We start from the raw sequence: 14,362 nt of genomic DNA on the forward strand, positions 1-14,362 counted from the left end.
CTCAGTGCACTCAGGGAATGCTTACTATGCGACCTTGGAACTTACCCCAACAATCGGTCGCAGAGACTGCAACTCCTCATCATAGCCACCCCAGTCTGTCCAATCCCGATACGCTCCTTCTTCCAGCAAGTACTGATGGCCTTCAAACCCAGGCTTCTCATAAGCAACCCAACTGAAAAACAACATCAACAACAGGGTCTGTATGTGAAAATGGACAACTGCCACTCTGTATGTTGTTACAGAGCAGATACGGATGTCTAGAACTTGTTCCTGAGCTCTGAATAATTGCAAATTTAATCCAGGCATATAGCTAAACCCAAAAACTAGGAAGACAGAGGAAATAAATGGGTACTGAACTTGTCCACTGCAATTTCCAATCTATGGAGTCACTATGTCTCTTGAAGCAGAAATATTGCTGTGTTTTTTCCACACTTACACTCCTCCCAGTACTTTCAAGGATCCCACCGATGTAAGTGGAAGTCTGGTCTTTTCTTCTGACTCCTTGTCATCAAGCATAAAGATCTCCGATTCTATTTCCACATGTCTCCCTTCAAAGAAAGGCTTCTCATAAATGACTACCTATAGAAGTAATGAAGTAAAAGAAAAGTTGCAGACAGCATGATAAATTCTGACAACACAGTTTCTTTTGCATGGGTACGTAGAGAGAAGGCAAGATTATGAGGACAGTGGGAACCCTCCTCTAAGAGAGATCTCTTCTAGAATCTCTTTAGAGAAAGATGTCTTTAAGAGATCTTTCCATTAGAGATGCAACATGAGGGCTTCATATTTCTTTACACATTTGCATTATCAAGATGGCTGTTAACATGTGTGCAATGGATGCACAAATGCAACAGAAAATGCAGTTCCATGGTGTGGTCACATACAGCAGGACCAGCCACTAAACCGTAAGCAGTCAGTATATAATCACTGTTTATTTATCTACCTGTACATGGGTAGATAAATCGCTACACATTTATCTGCCCATGTGTGGGTATGTTCATGTGCTATAGATACCTTCGGACAGTCAAATCAAATTTGACTTTTACCTTTGGCTCTCCACTGAATTCAACTTTGCGACCACCCTGTTGGGGGAAAAAAAAAAAGAAGGAAAAAAAATAAGCTGTCTATAATTATTTACACAACTTAAGACACCTGTAAGTCTCATTAACTCTTCACAATAAGACAGAATTAAGTTGAAACCTTCACTGAAAAACACAAGTGAACATAAGAAGATTAAAGGCAGAAAGGGGTGCAATGAAATGGTACAAGTTCAAGATTTTTTTAAGACTAAAAATGTTAGGTTTTTAAGACCTACATTTTTGAATTACTTAAAATCTAGCCACCTCAACACATTATTTCTAACACATAAACACAGGTCATGGAATTGCAAGTGGTAACATTATTTTACCATTTTCAAGGGCCTCATGGACCTGATGTAGGCTTCCCTCTTCTCCCAGAATGCTAAATTAGGATATTCACCAGGCTCCAACATCAAAGGGACTCCCTGGAAGCCAGGTTCTTCATAGATTAGCCAACTAAAGTAAGGGAGAAAGGAAAAGATAACAACCTCTGAGCATTTCCGAACAGAAAAGAACAAGGTAACAGGCTTACTTTAGAAAAGGCGCTATTGTACTCTTAATAATACTCTGTTTCTTGGACTCTACCATCAAAATTGGCAACTACAAGCTGGCATACTGGCCAATCTCTGTGGCTGTGCAGAAATCACCAACAATGCACGTGTTTTGTTTGACCAGGTTAAAAAAAAAAAATCAGTGCAGTGAGCAGACAGTAAAGAATGTGACCCTGTCTTATCTGGGGGCAACACAAATTTTGGACTAAAGTTTCAAGACTTACAGTTACTATGTATTATTTTTTAATGGTTTAAAAATAAACAGAACCGATTTTCAAGAAGTTGAAAGATCTCTGCTAACCTAGACTTGTATTTGTTGCAAAATCTGTTCAATAGGGAGTTCAAAATTTGTATTATTTATTAATACATAGAGAAACCTGTCAACTCCTTAGAAACCTATTACCTCCTGGTTTGAACTTGCTAATAAGTCTCATTTGAAAGAGAGAATTTTCAGAATTCCTGACCAGGACAGCAACAATAGTTTTCCAAAGCTTTTTTTCAATAAAATCTGAACTGGTAATCACTTATTGAAAAAAAAAATGCAGCACACTGCTGAACTCTGCCTAGAGGACAGCAATGTATTTCTTCCAGTTCAGTTTACTGATCTCTCAGAAGTGCAGCACGGAGCAGTATAAAACAAATACTTTATGCAGCCAACTTTTTCATCATGTAAGGATCACAATGCATATAAATCTGGTGGCATCAGAAGGTTGTTAAATCAATCCATCACCCTACCATGCTTAAAAGGCAGATTCCAAGCTGATATATTTTGTGTCCTACAGTAGAACCTCTCAGTAAGCCCTCAACTTCACTGCAAGAATTTGAACACATCAGAGAGCAAGGAGACGGTACAATCATAAGATAAAGGTGCACTGACTCATTTCTGCTGGCAGCTTTTAGTAAACAACAATTAAGAATGAACACTGGGAAACCTTAAGAAGATACAACCACACCCATACAGCAAGGTGACTCAGAATCAGAGCCTCCCTCAACTGCCAATACAGTGAGCTGCCATGCCTGTAAAAGAAAGGAAAGGAAAAACCCTGCCACATGCAAAAAAAAAAAAGGCACCGGGAAATCACTAAATTGCTCTTGCAAGTTATTGGCAGGAGTGACTTCTTTCTATACTGGACTAATGAACTGGTACCTGATAAAATTATTTTCCAACTGTGTATTTTGCTTCCTCATACAAATACTGGTCTGCCTTCCCCGAAGAGGCTCAAATGCAACAGAGAGATATTAACTCTGCAAGAGTTTATACAGATTCAGTACCCAAAAAGCGCTCTCACACTGATGCAAAATGAGGACCAGTTTCAAGTCTGAGGGATGTGCACAACAAAAAAATTTGTTTCACTATTTACAAAATACTTAAGTGAGAGACAGAAATGAAACAGAGATATAAAAATTAATAATCAACCTCCAAATAACATATCTCATATCATTACTTTTAGCAGACACGTAATTTGGATTGAGCTTGTAGTTCAATAGCAATAATCTCCTGTCAGAGACCTAACAATTTGGGTATTTTAAAGTTTTCCTTTTTTCCCCAAGTCAAGGTGCGAAGATTTAATCAGACAAAACCCCCTTACCTAGCAACTGAAGTGCCCTATCCATAACATGGACTATCTGAATATGTCTTTGCACTGACTTGTCTCCAGTTGGGCAGTTTTCAATCTATATTAAATAGACTGTTTGCAGCAAGATAAATGCTATCAGTGCCCAAGGATGGCACTGCAAACAGGTAGCAATCATGGTCTGTACACCCTGTAAAAAGTTCTTCACTACCCAACATCACTGAAAGTGGTTGCACTCTCACTTTTTCTTCTGCAAACTTTCCCAGTACCATTTTTGGGAATATTTTCAGTACTGATTTGCAAGTCCTCTTATTAAGCTAACAAAATTACCACTGTACAGTGTCTGGATTGCTCCTTGGAGGTTTCCTTTCTCATACAAGCTTGCTTGGTTCATGATACACATTACACTCATAACTCACAGGATTGGATATTTTCAGGTGATATAACATACATGTCCTAAACATCACCCTAAAACCCATGATTAAAATGCATTGTGAAATGCAACAGTGCTTTCCAGAGTCCACTTAGGACACTAAGTCTTATTTTGTAAGACAAGGGCTCAAAAGTTTTCTTCTCTTAGTACAATGAAAAGCAAGTAGGAAACATGGTCTTATCTTAACAGTTCATCCCCTCACTCTCAAGGTACCTTTGCCTGAATGAGAAAGAGCAGGAGAGGCAAACTCATTCCTTTGCTACAAATACACAAGGGCTACTTTGTCTTCACCACACCCAAGCAGAAGGAAAACTGGCTCTCACACAGAACTTTTTAAGAGGTCAGCCTCTCCAAGGGTGAAGCATTACAATGATGCACTAATGCTCCTGTCAACAAACACTACCAAAACACAGGACTAAAACATACAGCGCCTGCTTGCATGCCTGCTAAGTGTAGCCAATGGTTTAAAGCAAATTCCTTTCATAGCAGTACACGTCCACACAGAACTCTGCACTTACGTGCCCCAGTGCACTTTGATAGAACAAGTCTTCTGAGTGGTGCCAAACACCCCTATTTCTTCGGTGTCGTCGAAAAAGGAAGTCACGATTCCTAACCCTTCAGGTTCTGTATACAAATCAATCCGGCAAACCCTGTAATCCTGCAAGAAGAAGATTGCCATAATCACTTAATCTGCGCTGCAAGTTCTGTAATTAATGTGAATAACTAAATGAGCTTTGAAACACCTGTTTGTTTTAAATTGTTTCTCCTCTTCACAATTAGCACTGCTATTAGATGCCTATAATAAAAGTATGATCTAGGCCAGTTTGCCTATCTCTGTTTGGACCAAGACAATCTCTAATCAACATTTACACTGTTTGCTTTCTGACATCTAGGAACGCATCATAGAATCATAGAAACACAGAATGGTCTGGATTGGAAGGGACCCCAAGGATCATAGAACTCCAACCCCCCTGCCACAGGCAGGGACACCAACCTCCAGCCTGGATCTACACAAGGCTGCCTAGGGCCCCATCCAACCTGGCCTTGAACACCTCCAGGGACAGGGCATCCACCGCCTCTCTGGGCAGCCTGTTCCAGCACCTCACCACTCTCTCTGTAAAAAATTTCCCCCTAATATCTAATCTAAACCTTCCTTCCTTTAGTCTTAATCCATTCCCCCTTGTCCTGCCAGTGTCTACCCTTTTAAGAAGTTGATTCCCCTCCTGTTTGCGTGTTCCCTTCAGGTACTGGAAGGCTGCAATGAGGTCCCCCCGCAGCCTTCTCTTCTCTAAGCTGAACAAGCCCAGCTCCCCCAGCCTCTCTTCGTAGGGGAGGTGCTCCAGCCCTCTAATCATCTTTGTGGCCCTCCTCTGAACCCTCTTGTGAATCATCTTCCATCAGCTAACATTTCTGGCACGTTAAATCCTAACATAACACCAACAAAGCCATTCTTGAAGAAAACTGCAATTTTTAACAAGAATTGTAGCTACAAGTAATATATATTCCTCCTTCTTCCTTTCCTAGTCAAATAACCTTATAGCTCACGCTTGTTTTGGCCACCTGCAAAACTAACTACTTAATAGTAGGTTAAAAGTGCTTTAGGAAGGCTGTTCCACCATGTGTGAAACTCCCTAGTAAGCTTGCACATACAGGGCTAGTTTTTGAATATCAATCAAGGTTCAGTATTTGACACTGAAGTTCACGTTGAGTATAAATTTCGCTTGTATTAAAAAAGGGAAAAAAGAAAACCAAACCAAGAAACCCAACCACATACATGCTTTTGAAAATACAGATCTGTAGAACTGATGGTCTTCTGGACTGTTTTTCCCAAGTAAATGACCAGGCTAATAAAGCCTATGCTAAAAAGCACACGCCATACACAGCATTTTTGACACTATTCTAATGAAAAACATTAAGTTTCCTTCCTGCCCTACCCTTCCAGTGAATGCTACCATAATCCCCATTGTGCAACACCTACCCCTCCTCCATTTATTTTGTGCTTAAACAAGAAATTCAACATGGAAGTTCGCTTCACGCGTTTAGAGCTCATCTTGCACTTGTGGCCTAATACACCAATTACTCTTTGTATCAGTATAAAACATCACCAAACATTAAGACCCATACAAAATGTACTTATATTACTTGCCTTAACAACATGTCTTATTGACCCAATCACTGCAGGCTTTAGAGATTTGCATTCATTTTGCTCTTCAGAAGAACCTGTACCCCAAATATCTGGGAGTTCCAGTTCTCCTTCTTCCAAGGGAATAGAGGGCCCTTCAAAATTTGGTTTCTCATAGAGTATCCAGCTGAAAATAAATTTGAAAAAAATCTCATTTTTAATGATTCCTTATCAAGTGTGATTTGAAAAATTCATGTTCCCATTTAACAAATCCTTTCATAAGTCATAGCATTCCCAGTCCCTTTCTGCCACCCCAATATAGCTTATTTGCCTGACACCACTGATGGAAGCCACTTAAGTCTAAGTGATACTTTCAAAAGCAATGTTTAAAAAAAAGACAGATGCCTCCTGCTGACTTCGCAGTTTAATCAAAAACTCCTCCACCTTTCTAGATTGAAGATTTGCCACAACAAGACTACTGTCTGCAAACACCAAACTTTTCCATGAGATACTAATCAGACCCAATTTGTAGGTCAGAAAACACTGACACTGCAGACTGCTGCACCATGTATAAACAGACAAGCTACTTGGATTGTGTGAACAGCAGCTTGGGATTCCACAGGGGCTGGTATAGATATGCTGAAGGATGATAAGACTGCTCAGAGGACAAGCACAACTTTAACGGCAGGATTAAATATCTAACTAGATAAAAACTATATCCATCTGCAAATACAAAATCCTCCCCTGGAGCTCTCAGTTGAAGGGTGGGGCGACAACACCCAGTCCCCTAGTCCATGCTGCAAAAGAACACCCAGTTCACGCAGATTGAAGGATATTCATTTCAGTTCTCTGAAGCTAAACAGCGATCAGTGTGCTTCCCAGTACCTCCTGCTGCAGCTACTTCTTGTTTCTGCAGCTTAACATCAGATCATTATTTCTAAGAACCTGCTATTTGCCTATATTATAGCCTGGCCACAACTGAACTTGTTGTGCTATCCACACTACTAATGGCTGTTCTGTTAATGCTATGAAGAATGCAGGAGATGAACTTGTTTTGAATCACTCTTAAGCAATCTAGCTTTTAGAGAAAAATTCCCTCTCATGGATTGATTTATCAGAGAAATGGTCAAATTATCTCTACAGCACCACCTTTAGACATGGAATTAATCTTCCCCATCCAAATCCATGACAGATGTGGCTTTAAACTCCATTGTTAGCATTTTAGCCCAATGTAAAAACTAGGAGAGAACCCATAAAGGGGAGATGAGTCAAAGGACAGCACAGCTGGACTGAATCTGTCATTCATCCCCTTTGTCTGGGGAAACAGTGCACACCTTCAGCTGGTAACACTCATACATTCTATTTATCAGCAAAGTAAGTTTTCTGGCCCAGAACTTCCTATTACAGGGGTAAACCACCACATTTCTTGCTCATAGGTGCCTATGTTACATTGCTATTTGCCAGGCAGGCTTGCTGTGATTTACATACTGGTTCTGTTTCCAAAGATTTTGGGATAGACCCAATGATAGAATAAAATTCTCTTACCATCCTCTGACAACTTTAACTAAAATTGTTGGTGATAGAACCCAAGAACTGCAATCCAGAACATCATGAAAAACTTCAATACCATTTTTTTCATAGTCTGATTCACAGTATATCACCAGCTGTATTAAAAAAAGAAAAAAGAAATCACAAACCCAAACACACACCAATATAATGTGTCTGTCTTGTTATGCTTTAAATACAGAAAGGAACACTAAAGATAATAAATTGATCTTACCTTGCCAGGTCTGGGATTGATTTTACTTTGTCCATTTCCTGAAAGTGCCTAACAGACAGTGGGGAGAGAAAAGTCACCAAAAAAAGCTCAAAGAAACAAAAACCATATTCAATAAAAATGCTCAGCTATAAAAAAACCTAATGAAACAATATAAGAATTATTCAGAATAGTAAAATCTGGTAACACTTCAACTAGACCTAGTTACTGCTTCAATTCCTTCTTCCTCCTGAATAGCATATCTTGCCACAAACATAAAAATTTACAAACTTTTCTTAAAAAAACAAACACCACACTGAAATATCAACTCACTGAAGCTGACTAATCCTCAAATTTGAAATGCTTTTAAATCCTTCTGATCAGTTTCCTATATATTCCATGTTGGATTTCCATACCAAAAGACTATTTAAAACACTAACATTAACAAAGTAGACGCTCTACAATCATAAAGATATCAATGCAAGTTTAAATGTATGGTAACCATAAAGCATGAAATCATTTTGAAGGACTAGATGGAACATCTGAGGAGGCATGATGGCATTAACATGTATGAATTAACTAGCATAATGAATGTTGTGCTGACCACCTTGTAACCAGATAGGTTTCTTCAAAAAGCGTGAGACTCTGCAGTAAGCGATAGACTAAAAATGCCAAGAACAAATAAAATCTAAACCAATGCTGAAGTCACTGGTAAATTATATGATATAGAATATTATGGGAAAGTTGTGGTTGCATCACGTCATCTTAAAACAAAGCGTTGCAATTACAGGTTTGGTTTCCCAGCAAGGACAGGAGCGCTTGTTCTGGGACAGGGTCCTGCTCTTCTAGGAACTATTCATACAAACAAAGAAAAGCCAAAACCCAACAGATCCTGACCCTAACCAGGCTGCAGCCTAAGATAACCAGCAACACGTGCAAGGAACTAACGAGAACATATTAGTTGGCATGCAGGCAGTGGTCTCAGGACAGAGTTCCTAACCACCATCAGATATTCGTCGGCATCATCAAGACACGTTGAAGCACGACCGGTTTTTTTAGCCTGTGCTTCAATTCTAGTTAGAACTTGTTCTGTGTTTTAAGAAATGCTAAAGTCATTGTTTTGGGCTGCCCTTACTCTTTTCCTTCACATTACCCATTAGCTGTTGCATCATCATTTTCTTGGTAAGTTGAAGATGCACAGTAGGTACATATCATACAACCTTTTTCAGTTCCTGTCTAAGTTGAGTAAGACAATTCAGAGTCAACAGCAGCATTGCAGAAGTCCTGGAACCTTTTGGAACCTAAATGGGCTTCTCTAAAGAGCAGTCTTATGTGCATACATACTCTTGCCATACATATCAATCCCCCACAGCCCCCATAATCTACTGAACAATTGAAACCCACTCAGGAACAGCAGCTTAAGTAGCAAAATAATCAATAATAGCCATTTGACTTTAAACTCGGGTTTTGAAGTCCAAGCAGGACCATCCAGAGTATAAAAAGCCTTTTTAACTGACAGCCTAAGTCTACACTGCTGCAAATAATCCCCCTAATTTTCATCCCCTCACTAATTAAAAAACTTCCCATGAGAGAAAAATTCTCAAAATTGCAAGGTAGCATGGGATGATTTCCTTGTTTTTCTCCACCTTGTAGGAGGAGTTATTTCTACTACACCCCCACTCCTTTTAGTGGAATTGCAAAAGCAGATAACCATTAGCTTTGGAAAAGTATTTCTCAAACTTCTTACATGTTGCTTCAATTCTACAGGTCACATTAATCTGGCTATTAAACTTTGGAGAACATATTTCTTCCCACGGTTCTTAGATCTCTTGATTATAGTTCTCCTCTCAGGTAACAGTACAGGCCCACATGAACAGAAATAGCAGATACTGTAGGGCACTGCTTCATCCTTTGGAAACAGAAATTACAAAGTTCTCCCACATTAAAGTTGTCTTGAAGGGAAAACACGTAGGTCTGCCTGGCTTCAGTCATGATGAACTGATGCCCATAATCAAAGGGACAGCCCTCCACTGTAGCAGCACTTTCACTAATTGCTGCTATCCAGTTCCTAAAGTATTCTTAAAGAATACTTTGTTTTCTATCAAATGCATGGGAATACTGGGAACGAAAACAGAGGGCTAAAGAAAGTTTGCCCTGTTACTCATTTAACAGTGTGAGGGCTGAAGGTCTTGCAGGAAAAGGAGAGAGATTATTGTCAACAGAATAAGCATGGACAAGTTTTCTGAAGTTCACAGAAAGCATTCTACTAATTTACAATACAAAAATAAAGTTAGAATGAGACTTGTTTCAAAACAATACAAGATCAAGTATGAAGACATATCCAAACATACACTTTCAATATTTGTGAAGAGTATCAAAATAAGGGCACCATGAAGGAACATAATCATGTCAACAGATGCCATCTCATTTTCATGTGTAGTCAACAGCATATGAAACTCGTACCATACCTACATTTACCTCTATATATTGTAATCTATATATGACCCTTAGAGGGTAAACAAAGCAAAACAATGTGTGCTCACCTGTAGAAATACAAAAGCTGAGTAACTTTACAGGCAGATTTTAAACAACAGACAATACTTACATCCATGTCTAATAAACCAGCAGGGATATTTGATTCATATCTGCTTGTCCCTATCCAGCTGGAGAAACTTTTCTCAGGGTTCCCATAGCTGGGCATCTGTAAACTCAGTTCTTTTTTTGCACTATCTGCTTGCATGTATTTCTCCACAAAACTCGGAAACTTCATATCTGAAAGAAACTGAATTGGAAATTCAAAGTTAACAGCCATTCAGCAGGTAGACAAATGTTGACATGGTTGCACTTCATGAATGATCATTATTACCTCAGATTTTTGAGGCATGCTGAACGGCCCAGAAGCATCCTGTTGTAAAGCAGGCATCCCTGAGGAGTCAGTGGTAAAAGCTGTGGTGGTGTTACTTACTGAGGGGACAGAAGGATTAAAAAACTTCTCTTTAGATGTAGAAGACAGCAAGCTTGAGAAGAGGGAGCTTTTTTCAAGCCGGGATCTCTTAATTTCACCATCTGCACCATCAACATTCTCTTTTCCATTTATTTCCTGAGTAAAGGCAGGTTCGTCTCTATTAGATGACTGCAGGGCTTTGAATATGATACTTTGCTCTGTTGATGCACGCTTGGGTCTGACTCGAGCTATCGTTTCCAGGCTTTGCATTTTCATTTGTTGGGCTGGTAACAGGTCCTGTGCTTTTTCCCTCCTCAATCCCAAACCAAAAGTAAATACACTAGGATCAAACACTTTCTCTAAGTTGTCTTCATGAATGGGAGGCATTGCAAAGTGGGGTGCTGGGGTCTTGGGAAGCTTTGACCTCTTCTTTTTCTGGGGTAAACAAACTGAGGTGTCCAAGTTTTTTATTGTTTCAGCAAACTTCTTCATGTCAGATGGGGAATCAAAAACACTGTCGTCTTCAGCAGACCCGTTACAGGTTTTGCCTGGGCTCTTTTGTGTACTGAGGCCATTCTCTGATATCAATTCACTATCTTGACTGCTGTCACCACACTCCAGTGCTGCAAAGTTCAGATCTCCCGGCTTTGCCTTTTTATCTCCATTTTCCATCATCTTAAATTCTGGTCTAGAAACCTGATGAGATGCTAGAGAATATTTATCATTACTGCAAGGTGATAAAACCTCTGTGTTTGGCAGCATCTTTTCCTCATTTCTGTGGAATTCTGAGCTTGTGTTAATGCTCTGATGGGAAGTATCTTGAGCATTTTCACTTTTACCGAGTGAAAACGAAGACAGTTTAAAAGGTAAACTTTCTTTTTTAGCTGTGGTCAATTCTGGATCGGGTTGCTTCAGAGAGGCACTGCTACCATCAGTTTTGCTGCTTTGGTTAAAAAGGGATATTGCAGCTTTGACTTTAAGTTCTGTTGTCTTCCCGATATCCTCATAAGAGGCAGAGCCTTCTTCATTTTTGCCCTTGAAATCCGCAGTGCTTTCTTTCTCTGGTGTGCCATTCTCAAATAACTTCTGGCGGCTGCTTTGCCTGTTTAAGGTTTTATCAGACAGTTCACTTTCCTTAGGTTGTTTTCCAAATTTCAGCTTTGCTCTGCCAACAAACGTGCTTGGTACAGTACTGTTTTTCGAAGCAGGGATGTCAGTAGGCCTCTGGCTCTGGTTAGCACATTTATTTTCAAACAAGGAGATTTTGTTGGCAATGTTGCTGTTAGTTTTATTAACTGGTTTTTCAAGAGTATCCTGCTCACTTTCTACATTGTCTTGATTCGTAGATGCTTTAAAATTCAGCTCTACACTCTTCGGTTTGGCTGGACTACAGGAGGCAAAGCGATACAGAGTTACAGCTTTGATTAAACTTGAAAAGACTTGTAACAAGATTCAAAAGAATAAAATGTAGCATTATAATAACATTTTCCATAGTCACACTCAGTTTAAATTTTGGTATCTCAAAAGGAATTAACTAGAAAACAAGTCACTATTATGAATGACCACAAACAACCTCCACCAAACCCCAGACACTACACAAGGAGAGTGCATTTCAAATACGAATGAAGCTCTTTAATGCTCAGTAAACAAAAAAAAAAAAACAACACACAGCAGCCTACAGCATCTGCAATGGAGGCAGAGAACTTAACTACTTATGACTGACAGACATTAAAATTTAATAGCGAATAGGCAGAATAAATTATATGCATGCAATTCCCTACAGAGTTTAGGAAACAAATCACAATTCATTAAGGTGATAATGAGTTGGTTAACATTTGAATATACCTCTCCAACAAGTTTTGAAGACATCTGCCCAGATTCTTCACAGCCTTAGCACTGCAGAAGCAACCTTAAATCATTTGAAAGACCTCTTCTGGCCTCATTAGTGCTGGAGGAAAAAGTAACTGTCCCAAATCACGGCATCACCACTTTACTAAGGGAACACCACGTGTGAAGACTCTCCCATTTCCTTCAGGTAAAGTCAGCTAACAATTTAAGTTGTGTAAAGTAACCCTGCTGCTTTTACAAGAACTGAGCTGGGACTCCAGCAGGGTGGCTAGAGAAGCATGTACAGTATGTAGCACATAGTACTCACGCACTATGGCACAAGGCTGATGACTCACAGCTGAGGGCTTTAAGACTCCTTCCTCTGAATACCTACATCCAGGAAAAGTCACTTCTCCAATGTCAATTCCTACTGCAGGACCAGTATGAAAAGCTGTGATGATGCAGGGGTATCAGTCAGACATGAGGAACGTCAAGGAGCCCACCATCACCTCAGAGGCAGACCTATTCTCCAAAGAGATATCTGGAGACACTCAGCAGCAGGAGAACAGGCAGAAACTGCGCTACATGAAGACCAAGGACGGTGGCTGCCAAAAGAAACTATCCTGCATCAACAATCTCCTGGGCCTCAAATGCTCTGTCAGTCAATGGATGATTCTGGTATAAGTACTTTCTTCTTTTTCACCTATACACACCATGCTCACTGAGCTCTCAGACAGCTCTTTAGCCCAAGAAAGAATCATGAAGTGAGTCAACAGGAACAACCCAAAAACCAAGATCACCCATGGGGTCAGTTTTACAGTGGGCTGTTCGCACAGCATGCAGCTGAGCACCGTAAGCTCCTGATGGCCTCTGCAGAGACCTCCAGCGAGGGAGCCAGGACTTTGACAAAGGTTTCTTGTTCTTCAGGATAAATCAACTGAGTTTAGGAAACAACCCCCCCAAAAAATATTCCAATTTTTATGTTGTTCGAGGCTGTGACTGTCTGGGGAGGGGATTGTGCCCCTATACTCAGCATTGGTGAGGCTGCATCTCAAGTGCTATGTGCACTTCTGGGCTCCTCACCTTAAGAAGGATATTGAGGTCCTGGAGCGAGTTCAGAGAAGGGCAACCAGGCTGGGGAAGGGGCTGGAGGGCAAATCCTATGAGGAGCAGCTGAGGGAGCTGGGGGTGTTCAGCCTGGAGAAGAGGAGGCTGAGGGGAGACCTTATCACCACCTGACAGGAGGGTGCAGAGAGGTGGGCACCCTCTTCAGCCAGGGGACAGGAGATGGGACGAGGGGGAATGGCCTCAAGCTGCACCAGGGCAGGGTCAGATCAGATGCGAGGGAAAAGTTCTTCCCTGAAAGAATTGTGGGGATGTGGAACAGGCTGCCCAGGGAGAGGATTGAGTCACTTTCCCTGAGTGTGTTTAAAAAAAGGGTTGATGAGGTACTTAGGGAAATGGTTTAGCACTGGATGGGAATGGTTGTACTTGATGATCTTAAAAGGTCTTTTTCAACCTGGTGATTCTGTGACTATGACTTCTCTCTCCTCTTCCTCAAGAGATCCATCCCATATAAGAAAGGAACCCCTATGAAGCAAGCCACTGTACAAGCTTCTTTTCTTGTGAGAGGCATGAGGAACAAACTTACTGCAATAACACAAGGAACCTAATATCAGCTACCTAAGAATCTATGCAGAAAGCAACTGATATGAAATCACCATGTTTTTTCAGATAAAAATCACCATGGAGTTTGTTTTTTTGAAAATTTAAGTCTAGAAGGCACTACTTTTCATGTGCAGTACAACTGTTTTGCCCAAACTTTTCAAAGCTAAATTATTCTATGTTTTTTTCTTTTTGGAAAGTGAATATAAGTTGCAAAAGACTTCTAAAGGTCAGCTAGTCCAACTTCCTGCTCAAAACAGGAATGGCTTCAAAGATCAATCAAGCTGCTGAAGGCTTTGACCAAGTTATGAGCATCTCCAAGGGTCATGATATCAGAACCTTACTTTGGAAGCATTGCAGCAGGTCAACCACTATCAATTATTTTTGATGTATATCCTGTTAAAATTTCAC

At 40.3% G+C, this 14,362-nt stretch overlaps 1 protein-coding gene across 1 annotated transcript in view; it reads right to left on the reverse strand.

The window, feature by feature from the left end:
• CRYBG1 (crystallin beta-gamma domain containing 1) overlaps window positions 1-14,362 on the reverse strand; it is a gene marked incomplete at its 5' end in the record, with an annotated part of 65,030 nt that overhangs the window by 22,688 nt on the left and 27,980 nt on the right. The window contains 11 exons of the mRNA XM_084260989.1: window positions 46-172; window positions 437-579; window positions 1,047-1,082; window positions 1,409-1,535; window positions 4,156-4,295; window positions 5,784-5,946; window positions 7,305-7,423; window positions 7,540-7,587; window positions 10,121-10,297; window positions 10,382-11,846; window positions 12,305-12,355. Coding sequence (XP_084117115.1) covers window positions 46-172; window positions 437-579; window positions 1,047-1,082; window positions 1,409-1,535; window positions 4,156-4,295; window positions 5,784-5,946; window positions 7,305-7,423; window positions 7,540-7,587; window positions 10,121-10,297; window positions 10,382-11,846; window positions 12,305-12,355 — 2,596 coding nt within the window. The remainder of the gene's footprint in view (window positions 1-45; window positions 173-436; window positions 580-1,046; window positions 1,083-1,408; window positions 1,536-4,155; window positions 4,296-5,783; window positions 5,947-7,304; window positions 7,424-7,539; window positions 7,588-10,120; window positions 10,298-10,381; window positions 11,847-12,304; window positions 12,356-14,362) is intronic.

The sequence above is a fragment of the Gallinula chloropus genome, assembly GCF_964237585.1.
Source record: "Gallinula chloropus genome assembly, chromosome: 3".
NCBI classification, from domain to species: domain Eukaryota; kingdom Metazoa; phylum Chordata; class Aves; order Gruiformes; family Rallidae; genus Gallinula; species Gallinula chloropus.